Below are 18,020 nucleotides of genomic sequence, written 5' to 3' on the forward strand. Positions count from 1 at the left end.
TCATAAACATGTTGAGGTGGTATATCATAAACATGTTGGGGTGGTATATCATAAACATGTTGAGGTGGTATATCATAAACATGTTGAGGTGGTATATCATAAACATGTTGGGGTGGTATATCATAAACATGTTGAGGTGGTATATCATAAACATGTTGGGGTGGTATATCATAAACATGTTGAGGTGGTATATCATAAACATGTTGGGGTGGTATATCATAAACATGTTGAGGTGGTATATCATAAACATGTTGGGGTGGTATATCATAAACATGTTGAGGTGGTATATCATAAACATGTTGAGGTGGTATATCACAAACATGTTGTGGTGGTATATCATAAACATGTTGAGGTGGTGTATCATAAACATGTTGGGGTGGTATATCATAAACATGTTCAGGTGGTATATCATAAACATGTTGGGGTGGTATATCATAAACATGTTGAGGTGGTATATCATAAACATGTTGGGGTGGTATAGCATAAACATGTTGGGGTGGTATATCATAAACATGTTGAGGTGGTATATCATAAACATGTTGGGGTGGTATATCATAAACATGTTGCGGTGGTATATCATAAACATGTTGAGGTGGTCTATCATAAACATGTTGTTGTGGTATATCACAAACATGTTGAGGTGGTATATCATAAACATGTTGAGGTGGTATATCATAAACATGTTGAGGTGGTATATCACAAACATGTTGTGGTGGTATATCATAAACATGTTGTTGTGGTATATCACAAACATGTTGAGGTGGTATATCATAAACATGTTGAGGTGGTATATCATAAACATGTTGAGGTGGTATATCATAAACATGTTGAGGTGGTATATCATAAACATGTTGGGGTGGTATATCATAAACATGTTGGGGTGGTATATCATAAACATGTTGGGGTGGTATATCATAAACATGTTGAGGTGGTATATCATAAACATGTTGTTGTGGTATATCACAAACATGTTGAGGTGGTATATCACAAACATGTTGAGGTGGTATATCATAAACATGTTGAGGTGGTATATCATAAACATGTTGAGGTGGTATATCATAAACATGTTGGGGTGGTATATCATAAACATGTTGTTGTGGTATATCACAAACATGTTGAGGTGGTATATCATAAACATGTTGAGGTGGTATATCACAAACATGTTGTGGTGGTATATCATAAACATGTTGAGGTGGTGTATCATAAACATGTTGGGGTGGTATATCATAAACATGTTCAGGTGGTATATCATAAACATGTTGGGGTGGTATATCATAAACATGTTGAGGTGGTATATCATAAACATGTTGGGGTGGTATAGCATAAACATGTTGGGGTGGTATATCATAAACATGTTGAGGTGGTATATCATAAACATGTTGGGGTGGTATATCATAAACATGTTGCGGTGGTATATCATAAACATGTTGAGGTGGTCTATCATAAACATGTTGTTGTGGTATATCACAAACATGTTGAGGTGGTATATCATAAACATGTTGAGGTGGTATATCACAAACATGTTGTGGTGGTATATCATAAACATGTTGAGGTGGTGTATCATAAACATGTTGGGGTGGTATATCATAAACATGTTGAGGTGGTGTATCATAAACATGTTGGGGTGGTATAGCATAAACATGTTGGGGTGGTATATCGTAAACATGTTTTCTTTCAGGCACAGGGGCCATCTTTTAGCTGCTCTGTTGTACGGTGAGCTAGATGAGCCAGTTGGGGCCCAGGGAATGATGCTGTGTGATTATTCTAAGGGCTTTTAAAGGTGTTTTCTGTGAGACCAATGTAAGTCTCTGTGTTCAACTTGTCCTTGCGGGTGACACAAACAACTGATGTTTTTAGGCAGTTTCCGTTGAGTGGGCAGTTAATCCTTTGTCCGTGGAGTTAGAGTCGTTAGCGGTTGCTTGTCTTTGAGTGCTCAGAATCTTTTTTGTTGTGCGAGTCAATGGTTTGCGCATTGCTCCGCCAAGAAGAAAGGTAGGCCACGCATCAACACCTGCAGTGTCAAACACATCATCAAGACGCGCCAGTTTCGGTGCCACCTCAGGGAAACCTTCAGGGAGACGCCTGAAGACGACGCTATCGACTCCAAATGGACAAACCTTGGGGACGCTGTTTACAGCACAGCCAACTCTACCTACGGGAAGAAAGAGCGCAAGAACGCAGGCTGGTTTGAGGCTCACTGGGAGTAGATGCAGCCAAAGAGGAAAGCCGTGCTGGCCTACAAGACCGCCCCACGCCCCAGCACGCTAGGTGCACTCAGAACTGCCCAAAAAACAGCTCATCGCTGCGCTAACACCTGCCGGCTGAATTTCTGCAGCAGTATCCAGACAGCCGCAGATACCGGTGAATGTACGAGGGCATCAAGAAGGCGACAGCAAGTCTGTCCCCCTCAAGTCCAAGACAGGCGAAGTGATCACTGATTAAGGCAAGCAGCTAGAGCGCTGAGTCGAGCACTACTTTGAGCTGTACGCCACACAGAACGTCGTCACTGACGCCGCCCTCGACGCCATCCTCAACCTGCTAGTCATGGAGGAGCTTGACGCCCCACCCACAGAGGAGGAGCTTAGCAAAGCCACCGGGGTGTGACGGCATTCCAGCTGAGGTCCTGAAGAGTGGGAAAGCTGTGATACTAAAGCCCCTTCAAGAGTTTCTCTGCCACAGGTCACATCCCCCGGCACATGCGTGACGCCAACATCGTACAAAAACAAGGGCGACAGAAGTGACTGCAACAGCTATCATGGGATTCCCCCTTCCCTCGCGTCGCCCTCCCTCGCCTGAAAACCCTCGCCTCCCGCGTCTACCCCGAAACCCAGTGCGGGTTCTGATCTTGCCGGTCAAAAGTAAACTTGGTATTCTGTTTGCGCCAACTCCAAGAAAAATGCCAAGAGCAGCGCATGCCTCTCAACGCTGCTTTCATTGACCTGACGAAGGCATTTGACCTTGTCAGCAGGAGCTGACTCTTCAAGCTTCTGCAGAAGATCGGCTGGCCTCCACACCTGCTGGCTGTCATCACCTCCTTCCACGACGACATGCACAGCACAGTGTGTTTCAACGGCGCCACCTCTGAGGCCGTTCCTGTCAGCAGCGGCATGAAGCAAGGATGAGTCTTGGCGCCGACACTCTTGGGCATCTTCTTCACCATGCTACTCCAGTAAGCCTTCAGGGACTGTGGTATAGGCGTCTACATCCACACCAGGGGCGACGGCAAGCTCTTCAGCCTCGCCCGCCTTAGTGCCAAGACCAAGGTCCTAGAGGTGCTCATCCGTGAGCTTCTGTTTGCAGATGATGCAGCCCTGGCATCACACACAGAGGACGGTCTTCAGCTGCTCGTCGGCCGGCTAGCCGACGCCTGCAAGGAGATCGGACTGACCATCAGCCTGAAGAAGACGAATGTCATGGCGCAAGGATCAGACCATCCCCCAACAATCAGCATCGACGGGCAGGCACTGGAGGCTCTGGAAACCTTCACCTACCTTGGGTCCAAAATCTCTAGCTCTCTCACCCCGGAGGCAGAGATAAACAGCAGGATCAGCAGTCTTTACCAAGCTACAGCAGAGAGTTCGGGACAAATCCAGTATCACACAGACAACCAAACCAAGCTGCGCGTCTAGCAAGCCCGCGTTCTCAGCAGTCTCCTCTACGGCTGTGAGGCATGGACCCCCTACGTGAGGCATGAAAGGAAACTCAACAGTTTCCACCTTAGGTGCCTGTGTCTCATTCTGCACATCAGCCAGGAGGACAGAGTCCCTGATACAGATGTCCTCGAACGCACTGACATGATGAGCATGGTGGCCACCCTCAAGGAGAGACGTTTGCGCTGGCTCGGGCACGTGCACATAATGGACCCGGGCCGCATCCCGAAGGACCTCTTGGATGGAGAGCTGGCAGAGGGTTCGAGACCACCTGGATGCCCATGTCTACGCTACAAAGATGTCTGCAAGAGGGATCTCAAACAGAACCCCCACTCCTCCTTTTTGGATCTACCCTATCATCTCCCGAGCCGGAAGGAAGCCAACGGTATATATGTAGGGCCAATGACAATTTTTGTAATGTGCCAAGGGCCAATGACAAACCAGTCCGAGGCCATGCCGCACTTTAGGCCCCCAGCTGTAGAAGAGAACTGTTTATAGTCACTATAGTCTCAGCACAGTAGTATATTTGTCCATCCTATGTTCCACACGGGACGCCAGTCACATGGTTGTCTTACGTGAGAGGCGGAAGTCTTAAAACCAGGTGTTCACCTGGCAGGTGTTCCTGCTGTGATATAGATGGGATAAAAAGGAAGTGGTCCCTTAGCTGCCGCCTAGTTTTATCGTATTTGTCAAGTCAAGTTTTGTATGCGAAATAAATCAGCACACTTTGGAGCAATGTTCACAGACTCCAGTATTTGGAATACATCAGCACACTTTGGAGCAATGTTCACAGACTCCAGTATTTGGAATACATCAGCACACTTTGGAGCAATGTTCACAGACTCCAGTATTTGGAATACATCAGCACACTTTGGAGCAATGTTCACAGACTCCAGTATTTGGAATACATCAGGACACTTTGGAGTAATGTTCACAGACTCCAGTATTTGGAATACATCAGCGCACTTTGGAGCAATGTTCACAGACTCCAGTAGTTGGAATACATCTGCACACTTTGGAGCAATGTTCACAGACTCCAGTATTTGGAATACATCAGCACACTTTGGAGCAATGTTCACAGACTCCAGTAGTTGGAATACATCTGCACACTTTGGAGCAATGTTCACAGACTCCATATTTGGAATACATCAGCACACTTTGGAGCAATGTTCACAGACTCCAGTATTTGGAATACATCAGCACACTTTGGAGCAATGTTCACAGACTCCAGTATTTGGAATAAATCAGCACACTTTGGAGCAATGTTCACAGACTCCAGTATTTGGAATACATCAGCACACTTTGGAGCAATGTTCACAGACTCCAGTATTTGGAATACATCAGCACACTTTGGAGCAATGTTCACAGACTCCAGTATTTGGAATACATCAGCACACTTTGGAGCAATGTTCACAGACTCCAGTATTTGGAATACATCAGCACACTTTGGAGCAATGTTCACAGACTCCAGTAGTTGGAATACATCTGCACACTTTGGAGCAATGTTCACAGACTCCAGTATTTGGAATACATCAGCACACTTTGGAGCAATGTTCACAGACTCCAGTATTTGGAATACATCAGCACACTTTGGAGCAATGTTCACAGACTCCAGTAGTTGGAATACATCTGCAAACTTTGGAGCAATGTTCACAGACTCCAGTATTTGGAATACATCAGCACACTTTGGAGCAATGTTCACAGACTCCAGTATTTGGAATACATCTGCACACTTTGGAGCAATGTTCACAGACTCCAGTATTTGGAATACATCAGCACACTGTGACGCTTGTGTGGCATTGTAATGCCGGATTGGTTCTTCCGGGGATGCGTCGAAGCGATGAACACAACAAGGTAAGTTATAAATGGATTTATTAAATAAACAAATGGCTTAGCGTAAAAGCTAGCGAGAATATACATACAAAGATGAAGGTCGAGAGTCGTCACTGTTGCGCGTGGGCAAATTAGGATCCGAGACTGAACAAAGAAAAGAGGAAAGCTTATATAGGGAGAAATCAAGGAGAACCAGGTGTGTAGAAAACGAGGAGCAGGTGAAATCAATGTATAACCATGGTAACGGACTAAACAGGAAGTAAGTGGGTCAGAAGAGAATGAAACAAAGATGGAAAAATAAACATGTGAAGATCTGAGTCACAGATCGCAACAGTATTCCCCCCCCCAAAAAGACAGATTCCAGATGTCTCAAAGAAAACAAAAACAAATAAGAAACAACTTGAACCCCCTCCCCAAAAACAGAGTCCACAAACGAAGGGAGGGCGGAGGGAGGCCACGGTGGAGGGTCGCCAAGTCGTGTGTCCCCGAATCCACCGAGGACAAGTCAAGTGGCGGCGGCGGATGGAACGCCGCTGCCGAACAAGTTTTGGCGGGCGACCTCGAAAAGGCCACATTAGTGGCCGCCTCGCAGGATGAGGTGCCCGGCGAGGCGGACGACCCGGGCACGGCCACATCCGTGGCCGACATGGAGGAGGGAGTGTCTGGCGAGGAGGATGACCTCGCAGAGGCCACGCCCGTGGTCGACGTGGTGGACGACGCCTCAGCACCGAAATCCCAGCAGGCTTGGAAGCAGCAGACGAGGGTGCGGGGACTGCAGCCAAAGCAGGCCCGAGTGCAGCTGGCGAGGATGATGCGGGTGCTGCAGCCGCAGGAGTCGTCGGAGGCGGCCTGGGAGCCGCAGGAGTCGTCGGAGGCGGCCTGGGAGCCGCAGGAGTCGTCGGAGGCGGCCTGGGAGCCGCAGGAGTCGTCGGAGGCGGCCTGGGAGCCGCAGGAGTCGTCGGAGGCGGCCTGGGAGCCGCAGGAGTCGTCGGAGGCGGCCTGGGAGCCGCAGGAGTCGTGACTGGTGTGAGCTCCAGCCTCATCGTCGGCGCCGGTGTGGGCTCCAGCTTCTTCGTCGGCAGTGCTTGGCGGCGTGGAGCTGGTACCGGCGCTTGTCGAGGAGCTGGCACTGGAGTGGGCTCCAGCCCTGTCGACACAGGTGAAGGTTCCAGCCCCGTCGTTGACGCTGGTGTGGGCTCCAGCCCCGTCGTCGACGCTGGTGTGGGCTCCAGCCCCGTCGTCGGCGGTGCTTGGCGGCGCGGAGCTGGTACCGGCGCTTGGCGGCGTGGAGCTGGTACTGGAGTAGGCTCCAGCTCTGGAGCTGGTACTGGAGTGGGCTCCAGGCTAAAGTCTGTAACTGGTATGAGAACCAGTTCTGGGTCGGAGGCTGGTGTGAGAACCAGGTGGGAGTCTAGTGCTGGCTTGAGAACCAGGCTAGAAACATCAGTTTCTGGTGCGAGAACCAGACTACAGTTAAGTGCTGGTGTGAGAACCAAACTGGGAGAAATGCAGAACACCGGTGGTGGAGGATGTGCTTGAGGTAATGACCTCGCGAGTCTGAACACCGGTGGAGGAGGTCTACTTGGTCGTTGGGATTTGACCGGGGGCAACACAGGTGGAGGAGGTCTACAAGGCCGTTGAGACTTGGCCGGGGGAAAAACAGGTGGAGGAGGTCTACAAGGCCGTTGAGACTTGGCCGGGGGAAACACAGGTGGAGGAGGTCTACGAGGAGCTAGCGGTTTAACGGGCCGAAAAACAGGTAAGGGTGGCCTCATAGGAGGTTGCGGTTTGACAGTTTTAAGAAATGGTAGCGTCTGCGCTACCTCCGCAACACAGCTATAGGCCATAGCCCCCCCCTCCAGACGGGAATCCCAGACCCGTTCCCTGTGGTCAGGGACTGACCATAAGGGAGGGTGGTGGGAGGTTTGGAGGCGGGCAGACTCCTCCCCTCTATATTGTCCAGAGTGTCCCTTTGAAAAGGGAGAAAAAACCTTGGACTTGGGCTGGGAATGAGGTTTTACAGGTGGAGTTGAAGAAAAACTAGGTGACTGAGGTTGACTAGAATAATGAGAAAAAATATCCTGATAATTACGTATTTTATCATAAATGTTATTGGTATTCGAAAAAGGTTGGGAATGAAAAGTACTGTCCACAATATAAAAATCTTCTGAAAAAATGTCAACAACAGGGGGCGGTGTTGCGTCACCGGTGGGCGTACCCCAAATGTCGTGACTGCTAGAGTCAGGGGAAAAAAAACAAGCTGGATTACCGGTAGTGGAAGGTGAATCCTGGTCGGGGTGAATTTTGCTGTGTTCGTAGGAAGGATGAAGTGGTGCTGGATAATTACTGCCGTGCGGGGGACCTCTCCACTGGACCCCCCGCCTCTTCGGGGCAGCGCGAACGGCTTCGGAGGGGACTTCAGGCCCACAGTCAAGTCTTTCCTGCTCCCAAGCCACGAGCTCCAACCACAAACCCAAGTCGAAGGGTTCCTCCCGTGGTTTCGACGCGGAAAAACATTTTGATGCTCGGATCCTACTGTGACGCTTGTGTGGCATTGTAATGCCGGATTGGTTCTTCCGGGGATGCGTCGAAGCGATGAACACAACAAGGTAAGTTATAAATGGATTTATTAAATAAACAAATGGCTTAGCGTAAAAGCTAGCGAGAATATACATACAAAGATGAAGGTCGAGAGTCGTCACTGTTGCGCGTGGGCAAATTAGGATCCGAGACTGAACAAAGAAAAGAGGAAAGCTTATATAGGGAGAAATCAAGGAGAACCAGGTGTGTAGAAAACGAGGAGCAGGTGAAATCAATGTATAACCATGGTAACGGACTAAACAGGAAGTAAGTGGGTCAGAAGAGAATGAAACAAAGATGGAAAAATAAACATGTGAAGATCTGAGTCACAGATCGCAACACACACTTTGGAGCAATGTTCACAGACTCCAGTATTTGGAATACATCAGCACACTTTGGAGCAATGTTCACAGACTCCAGTATTTGGAATACATCAGCACACTTTGGAGCAATGTTCACAGACTCCGGGAAGAGTTGCCAGAAAAGTCTGCAGCTCCATGACGTATCAGCACCAGCGGGTGTCATGATGGGGGTGTGTGTGTTTTCTTCCACCGGGTGGGGGTGTCACTGATGTCATATTGTGATATGTTGGAGCCCAAGATGGAGTGACTTGTGTGACATGAAGTTGAGGAGGTGTGTCACTGATGAGGCAGGAGCAGAAGATAAAGTGCATCCAAAGACTCCAACAGGAACATCTCACCAGTCCCACGGCCAAGTCCAGTTTCACCCGGAAACACAAAAACCCTCCTCCCACTCTCTCTCTCTCTCTCTCTCTCTCTCTCTCTCTCTCTCTCTCTCTCTCTCTCTCTCTCTCTCTCTCTCTCTCTCTCTCTCTCCCCCGCCCTCCCAGTGTGTCACATGAAGTTACATTATATGACATTGCACTACATGAAGTTACATTACACTGCTGTATACATTACATTAAAGTAAATAATGTTACATTACATAACATTATGTTACATTACAATACAATTAGGAGATTACATTACATCATGTTGCAATTACTTTGTGTTACATTACATTACAGTACATTAGAGTATACTATGTTACATTACGTTACGTTACCATACATTACGTTACATTACAATTTAGTAGATTGCATTAAATTATGTTACATTACAATTTAGTACATTAAATTCTGTTACGTGATATGAAATTGAAGTACATTGCATTACAGTACTATGTTATGTTACGTTAAGTTCCGTTACATTACATTACATTACGATACGTTACATTTGTGTTACAGTACAATTAAGTACATTACATTATGTTATGTGACATCATATCGTGTTACATATGTTATGTTACATTACATTATGTTACATAGCATTGCAGTACTATGTTATGTTACATTATGTTATGTGAAATTATACTGTCACGTTACACTACATTACATGACGTTATGTTACAATATGTTAAATTACAGTCCATTATGTTACATTATTGTACATTACAGTACGTTATGTTGCGTTACATTACATTATGTTATGTTACATTACATTAAGTTATGTTACACTATGTTACATTTCAATACATTATATTACGCTATGTTACATTGTGTTAAGTTATGTTACATTGTGTTATGTTACATAACATTACATTATTTTACGTCACATTACATTACACTACATTACATTGTTACAGTACATTATGTTATGTTACATCATGTTATGTTACAATACAACGTTACATCACAATATGTTACATTACAATACCTTATATTATGTTACGTTACATTGTGTCGTTACATTACATTGTGTTATGTTACATGAAATTAGGTGACATAACATCAGAAAATATCACATCACATCATTCCAGTACATTGTTTTACGTTACATTACATTACATTATACTACATTACATTATGTTACATTACATTACATTATGTTACATCCCAATGAAGTAGATGACATTATGTAACATAAGATTGTAAAATATGACATGATTAGAGTACAGTAGGTTTGGAAGTGTTGTTGTGACAGCAGATATTACTCTCAGGAGTGTGTGCGCCTCATTAGCGCACGTCAGAGCTGCAAAAGAAGGCATGCTGACAAATACTGCATGCAGCAACACGTCTGTAGAAATAATATCCAATATTATTTCTTCATGTTTGATGCAAGGAGATCAAACATAGTGTAATGTACAGTATGTACAGTACAGGACATGATCAGGTTACTGTCATGCGTGGCCAAGACACCATCAAAGTGCGAGAGAAAACTGGTCCTTACCCCCGGAACCCCAAGCGCTGTTGACGTTACCGTTTCTCATACCTCGACTTCGGCGCCGACTGCGGCTGGGGTCGGTGTAGAAGGCCAGCTGAGGCTCGCTGTCGGCCTCTGTGCCAGAGTCCCCGTCTGGGTTCAAGAAGGTGGAACCCGCTGTTGGAGTCACACAAAGTCATGCCTGGATCAAAGTGTCTACCTGCACGCTTTCTTCACAGGAGGAACCACAACGTGTCAAACAGCTGGAACTTGACTTGACTTTAGGCAGGCTCAACTTGGAAAGTCAAACCTGCCATGATCCTGCTTGTAAAATGTATGTGACCAATTTAAGATGTCACCAATCTAAATCTAAGACTAGATGTGACCAATCTAAGTCTAAGACTAGATGTGACCAATCTAAGTCTAAGACTAGATGTGACCAATCAAAATCTAAGACTAGATGTGACCAATCTAAGCTTAAGACTAGATGTGACCAATCAAAATCTAAGACTAGATTTAACCAATCTAAGTCTAAAACTAGATATGACCAATCTAAGTCTAAGACTAGATATGACCAATCTAAGTCTAAGACTAGATGTGACCAATCTAAGTCTAAGACTAGATGTGACCAATCTAAGTCCAAAACAAAATGTGACCAATCTAAGTCTAAGACTAGATGTGACCAATCTAAGTCTAAGACAAAATGTGACCAATCTAAGTCTAAGACTAGATGTGACCAATCTAAGTCTAAGACTAGATGTGAACAATCAAAGTCTAAGACTAAATGTGAACAATCAAAGTCTAAGACTAGATGCGACCAATCTAAGTCTAAGACTAGATGCGACTAATCTAAGTCTAAGACTAGATGTGACCAATCTAAGTCTAAGACTAGATGCGACTAATCTAAGTCTAAGACTAGATGTGACCAATCTAATTCTAAGACTAGATCTGACCAATCTAAGTCTAAGACTAGATGTGACCCATCTAAATCAAAGACTAGATGTGACCAATCTAAGTCTAAAACTAGATGTGACAAATCTAAATCTAAGACTAGATGTGACCAATCTAAGTCTAAGACCAGATGCGACCAATCTAAGTCTAAGACCAGATGTGAACAATCAAAGTCTAAGACTGGATGCGGCCAATCTAAGTCTAAGACTAGATGCGACTAATCTAAGTCTAAGACTAGATGTGAACAATCTAAGTCTAAGACTAGATGTGACCAATCTAAGTCTAGGACTAGATGCGACTAATCTAAGTCTAAGACAAGATGTGACCAATCTAAGTCTAAGACTAGATGTGACCAATCTAAGTCTAGGACTAGATGCGACTAATCTAAGTCTAAGACAAGATGTGACCAATCTAAGTCTAAGACTAGATGTGACCAATCTAAGTCTAAGACTAGATGTGAACAATCTAAGTCTAAGACTAGATGTGACCAATCTAAGTCTAGGACTAGATGCGACTAATCTAAGTCTAAGACAAGATGTGACCAATCTAAGTCTAAGACTAGATGTGAACAATCTAAGTCTAAGACTAGATGCGACCAATCTAAGTCCAAGACTAGATGTGACCAATCTAAGTCAAAGACTAGATGCGACCAATCTAAGTCCAAGACTAGATGTGACCAATCTAAGTCAAAGACTAGATGCGACTAATCTAAGTCTAAGACTAGATGCGACGAATCTAAGTCTAAGACTAGATGTGACCAATCTAAGTCTAAGACTAGATGCGACTAATCTAAGTCTAAGACTAGATGTGACCAATCTAAGTCTAAGACTAGATTTGACCAATCTAAGTCTAAGATTAGATGTGAACAATCAAAGTCTAAGACTAGATGTGAACAATCAAAGTCTAAGACTAGATGCGACCAATCTAAGTCTAAGACTAGATGCGACTAATCTAAGTCAAAGACTAGATGCAACTAATCTAAGTCTAAGACTAGATGCGACTAATCTAAGTCTAAGACTAGATGTGACCAATCTAAGTCTAAGACTAGATGCGACTAATCTAAGTCTAAGACTAGATGTGACCAATCTAAGTCTAAGACTAGATGTGACCAATCTAAGTCTAAGACTAGATGTGACCAATCTAAGTCTAAGACTAGATGTGACAAATCTAATTCCAAGACTAGATCTGACCAATCTAAGCCACTCGTGTCCACCTCCTCAACAGCCACAAATGTGGGCGGCGCTGTGGTGGCCCGCCTCGCCAATTCAAATCGCCGCCACCACCTGACTCGTCCCCGGTGGCTTCGGGGACACTTGGCCTGGCGGACCACTGCCAAGACCTCCCTTCGCCCCTCCGTGACTTTGGAGTTATTCTGTTTTTTACCCGGGGGAGGTAATGTCATGGTCCGTGACCCAGGTCATGGCATGATTTAATTGTCTGAGGCAGTGGGTGGGCAGTATTGTCCATGATGGCCAGCAGTTTGTCCAGTGTCCTCCTGTCCCTCAATGACACAAACACTTTGTCCTCCTGTCCCTCAATGACACAAACACTTTGTCCTCCTGTCCCTCACTGACACAAACAGTTTGTCCGGTGTTCTCCTGTCCTTCAATGACACAAACTGTTTGTCCAGTGTCCTCCTGTCCCTCAATGACACAAACACTTTGTCCTCCTGTCCCTCACTGACACAAACACTTTGTCCTCCTGTCCCTCAATGACACAAACACTTTGTCCTCCTGTCCCTCACTGACACAAACACTTTGTCCTCCTGTCCCTCACTGACACAAACAGTTTGTCCGGTGTTCTCCTGTCCTTCAATGACACAAACTGTTTGTCCAGTGTCCTCCTGTCCCTCAATGACACAAACACTTTGTCCTCCTGTCCCTCACTGACACAAACACTTTGTCCTCCTGTCCCTCAATGACACAAACACTTTGTCCTCCTGTCCCTCACTGACACAAACACTTTGTCCTCCTGTCCCTCACTGACACAAACAGTTTGTCCGGTGTTCTCCTGTCCTTCAATGACACAAACAGTTTGTCCAGTGTTCTCCTGTCCCTCAATGACACAAACACTTTGTCCTCCTGTCCCTCACTGACACAAACACTTTGTCCTCCTGTCCCTCAATGACACAAACACTTTGTCCTCCTGTCCCTCAATGACACAAACACTTTGTCCTCCTGTCCCTCAATGACACAAACACTTTGTCCTCCTGTCCCTCACTGACACAAACAGTTTGTCCGGTGTTCTCCTGTCCTTCAATGACACAAACACTTTGTCCTCCTGTCCCTCAATGACACAAACACTTTGTCCTCCTCTCCCTCAATGACACAAACACTTTGTCCTCCTGTCCCTCAATGACACAAACAGTTTGTCCGGTGTTCTCCTGTCCTTCAATGACACAAACAGTTTGTCCGGTGTTCTCCTGTCCTTCAATGACACAAACAGTTTGTCCAGTGTCCTCCTGTCCCTCAATGACACAAACACTTTGTCCTCCTGTCCCTCACTGACACAAACACTTTGTCCTCCTGTCCCTCAATGACACAAACACTTTGTCCTCCTGTCCCTCAATGACACAAACACTTTGTCCTCCTGTCCCTCAATGACACAAACACTTTGTCCTCCTGTCCCTCACTGACACAAACAGTTTGTCCGGTGTTCTCCTGTCCTTCAATGACACAAACACTTTGTCCTCCTCTCCCTCAATGACACAAACACTTTGTCCTCCTGTCCCTCAATGACACAAACACTTTGTCCTCCTGTCCCTCAATGACACAAACACTTTGTCCTCCTGTCCCTCAATGACACAAACACTTTGTCCTCCTGTCCCTCACTGACACAAACAGTTTGTCCGGTGTCCTCCTGTCCCTCAATGACACAAACACTTTGTCCTCCTGTCCCTCAATGACACAAACACTTTGTCCTCCTGTCCCTTACTGACACAAACAGTTTGTCCGGTGTTCTCCTGTCCCTCAATGACACAAACACTTTGTCCTCCTGTCCCTCAATGACACAAACACTTTGTCCTCCTGTCCCTCAATGACACAAACACTTTGTCCTCCTGTCCCTCACTGACACAAACAGTTTGTCCAGTGTTCTCCTGTCCTTCAATGACACAAACAGTTTGTCCAGTGTTCTCCTGTCCCTCACTGACACAAACTTTGTCCTCCTGTCCCTCAATGACACAAACACTTTGTCCTCCTGTCCCTCACTGACACAAACAGTTTGTCCAGTGTTCTCCTGTCCCTCAATGACACAAACACTTTGTCCTCCTGTCCCTCACTGACACAAACAGTTTGTCCAGTGTTCTCCTGTCCTTCAATGACACAAACAGTTCGTCCAGTGTTCTCCTGTCCCTCAATGACACAAATTTTGTCATCCTGTCCCTCAATGACACAAACACTTTGTCCTCCTGTCCCTCACTGACACAAACAGTTTGTCCAGTGTTCTCCTGTCCTTCAATGACACAAACAGTTTGTCCAGTGTTCTCCTGTCCCTCACTGACACAAACACTTTGTCCTCCTGTCCCTCACTGACACAAACACTTTGTCCAGTGTTCTCCTGTCCCTCAAAGACACAAACACTTTGTCCTCCTGTCCCTCACTGACACAAACACTTTGTCCTCCTGTCCCTCACTGCGTGCCAATAGTTTGGCCGACTTTAAGGATCAGTTTGTCAATCCGGCTGAAGTCCCTGTTGATGGTGCTGCATCCCCAACAAAGCACTGCAAAGTACAGGGCACTGGCCTCATCGGACTGATAAAAGGTCTGCAACACACATTAAAGGACCTAAGCTTCCTCAGGAAAAAGAGTCTGCTCATGTCCTTGTATGCAGCTTTGCATGAACAAGCAATGACCATCTCCTTGGTCTTGTCCACATTAAGGAGTAGAAGGTTCGCCTGAGACCACTCCACAAAGTCAGCGATCAGTGCCCTGTACCCCAATTCCTGTCCCTCTCTGATAGACCCGACCACAGCAGAGTCATCAGAGTATTTCTGCAGGTTGCAGGACCTGGGACTATAGTGGAGGTCTGAGGTGTCCAGGGTGAACAGCAAAGGAGACAGGACAGTCCCCTGTGGAGCACCTACACCACTGACCACAGTATCTGACAGGGAGCTCCCCAGTCGCACAAACTGGGGCCTGCCAGACCAGTAATCAGTGATCCAGGAGACAATGGATGAACTGACAGCCATCCTGAGCAACTTGTCACTCATCAGAATTGGCTGAATGGTGTTAAAGGCACCGGAGAAATCAAAGAACATGATCCTCCCAGTGCCCAGGTGAGAGTGCGCACCATGCAGCAGGTAGATAACAGCATCATCCACTCCTACATGGGGCTGATGTACAAACTGTAGAGGATCCAGGGGTCTCAGCTGATCCAGTACAAGTCTTTCAAGGACCTTCATGACATGAGACGTCAGGGCAACGGGTCTGAAGTCATTCAAGCCCAATGGGATGGGCTTCTTGGGCACCGGCACTATGCAGGAGGTTTTCCAGAGCACTGGTATCTGTTCTAGCTTCAGACTCAGGTTGAAGATGAAGTGCAGGATCTGACTCAGCTGAGCAGAACTAGTCTTCAGAACCCAGGGGTGGACTCGGTCAGGGCCTGCTGACTTGGCTGGGTTGACTCTCTCCAGCTGTCGTCTCACATGTCCAGGTGTCAGACACTAGCTGTCACTGAATCCTCCTCAACTGGTCCCGATCACCGGATCTGAAGGCTAGCTTTTTTTTTAGCCGCACCTTTTACTGGCTGGTGGTCCAGGGCTTATTTGGGTAACAGTGGACAGTTTTTGTAGGGATGATGGAGTCCTCACAGAACTTGATGTAGTCTGTGATGCTGTCAATGTCTGTCCCGTGAGGCTTACAGAGCATGTCCCAGTCTGTGGTCTCAACACAGTCCTGCAGGGCGAGACATGCTTCCTGGTTCCGCCTCCGCACTGATTTTGTTGAGACGGGCTGCCTCCTCACAGCAGGAACATAGTGAGGTGTTACACACCCCCAGATTGTGATCATACGGTGGCAATGTATGCATCTTTTCAATTAGCATACAGTAGGTCCAGAGTGTTCTTGTCCCGTGTTGCAGAGTGCACATACTGGAGGAAAGTGGGCACAATTGAGTCCAAAGAAGCATGATTAAAGTCACCCGAAATGAGAACGAGGGCATCGGGGTGTTTGGTCTGTTGCCTAGCAACAGCAGTATGAATGGTAATAATAATAATAATAATAATAATAATACATGTTATTTGGTATAGCGCTTTTCAGGGTACTCAAAGACATTGAAATATATAACAGTTCAAAGTAATAATACATATAATACATATACTGTACATAATACTGGAAATATAAATGAAGTTTGCAAGCAGCAGCCTCGTCTGCAGAAGGAAGGATGTACACTCCCATCAACTCTCCTTTGTAAACAACCACGCTCTCATTTGTAAACACCCCCCACTCTCCTTTGTAAACAACCACGCTCTCATTTGTAAACACCCCCCACTCTCCTTTGTAAACAACCACGCTCTCATTTGTAAACACCCCCCACTCTCCTTTGTAAACAACCACGCTCTCCGTTGTAACAAACCCCCACTCTGCTTTATAAACAAACAACGTTCTCCTTTGTAAACAACCCCCCACTCTACTTTGTAAGCAACCCATACTCTCCTTTGTAGACAACCCCACTCTGCTTTGTAAACAACACCACTCTCCTTGGTAAACAACCCCCTACTCTCCTTTGTAAACAAACCCCACTGTACTTTGTAAACAAACCCTGCTTTCCTTTGTAAACAAATCCTACTCTCCTTTGTAAACAACCCCTACTCTCCTTTGTAAACAAAACCCCACTCTACTTTGTAAACAATCCCTACTCTCCTTTGTAAACAAACCCCACTCTCCTTTGTAAACAAACCCCCACTCTGCTTTGTAGACAAACAGCGCTCTCTTTTGTAAACAACCCTGTACTCTAGTTTGTAAACAACCCCTACTCTCCTTTGTAAACGAACCTGCACTCTGCTTTGTAAACAACCCCCACTCTCCTTTGTAACAAACCCCCACTCTGCTTTGTAAACAAACAACGCTCTCCTTTGTAAACAACCCCTACTCTCCTTTGTAAACAAACCCCACTCTCCTTAGTAAACAACCCCTACTCTCCTTTGTAAACAAACCCCAGTCTACTTTGTAACAAACCCCCACTCTGCTTTGTAAACAAACAACGCTCCTCTCTTTTGTAAACAACCCTGCACTCTGCTTTGTAAACAAATCCCACTCTAGTTTGTAAACAAGCCCCACTCTGCTTTGTAAACAAACCCCACTCTAGTTTGTAAACAAGCCCCACTCTGCTTTGTAAACAAACCCCACTCTAATTTGTAAACAAGCCCCACTCTGCTTTGTAAACAAACCCCACTCTAGTTTGTAAACAAACCCCACTCTGCTTTGTATACAAACCCCACTCTAGTTTGTAAACAAGCCCCACTCTGCTTTGTAAACAAACCCCACTCTAGTTTGTAAACAAGCCCCACTCTGCTTTGTAAACAAACCCCACTCTAGTTTGTAAACAAGCCCCACTCTGCTTTGTAAACAAACCCCACTCTAGTTTGTAAACAAGCCCCACTCTGCTTTGTATACAAACCCCACTCTAGTTTGTAAACAAGCCCCACTCTGCTTTGTAAACAAACCCCACTCTAGTTTGTAAACAAGCCCCACTCTGCTTTGTATACAAACCCCACTCTAGTTTGTAAAACAAGCCCCACTCTGCTTTGTAAACAAACCCCACTCTAGTTTGTAAACAAGCCCCACTCTGCTTTGTAAACAAACCC

The 18,020-nt window shown here is 45.8% G+C and overlaps 1 protein-coding gene across 7 annotated transcripts in view; it reads right to left on the reverse strand.

Annotated features, from left to right (window-relative positions):
* Positions 1 to 18,020, reverse strand: part of LOC133545078 (astrotactin-1-like) — a 204,152-nt gene that overhangs the window by 106,729 nt on the left and 79,403 nt on the right. For 4 of the 7 annotated variants that reach the window (XM_061890392.1, XM_061890391.1, XM_061890397.1 and 1 more), the window contains exon 6: positions 10,292 to 10,441. In XM_061890392.1, coding sequence (XP_061746376.1) covers positions 10,292 to 10,441 — 150 coding nt within the window. The remainder of the gene's footprint in view (positions 1 to 10,291; positions 10,442 to 18,020) is intronic. The other 3 variants (XM_061890395.1, XM_061890394.1, XM_061890393.1) reach the window with 1 other exon arrangement.

The sequence above is a fragment of the Nerophis ophidion genome, linkage group LG28 (genome assembly GCF_033978795.1).
Source record: "Nerophis ophidion isolate RoL-2023_Sa linkage group LG28, RoL_Noph_v1.0, whole genome shotgun sequence".
Classification (NCBI taxonomy): domain Eukaryota; kingdom Metazoa; phylum Chordata; class Actinopteri; order Syngnathiformes; family Syngnathidae; genus Nerophis; species Nerophis ophidion.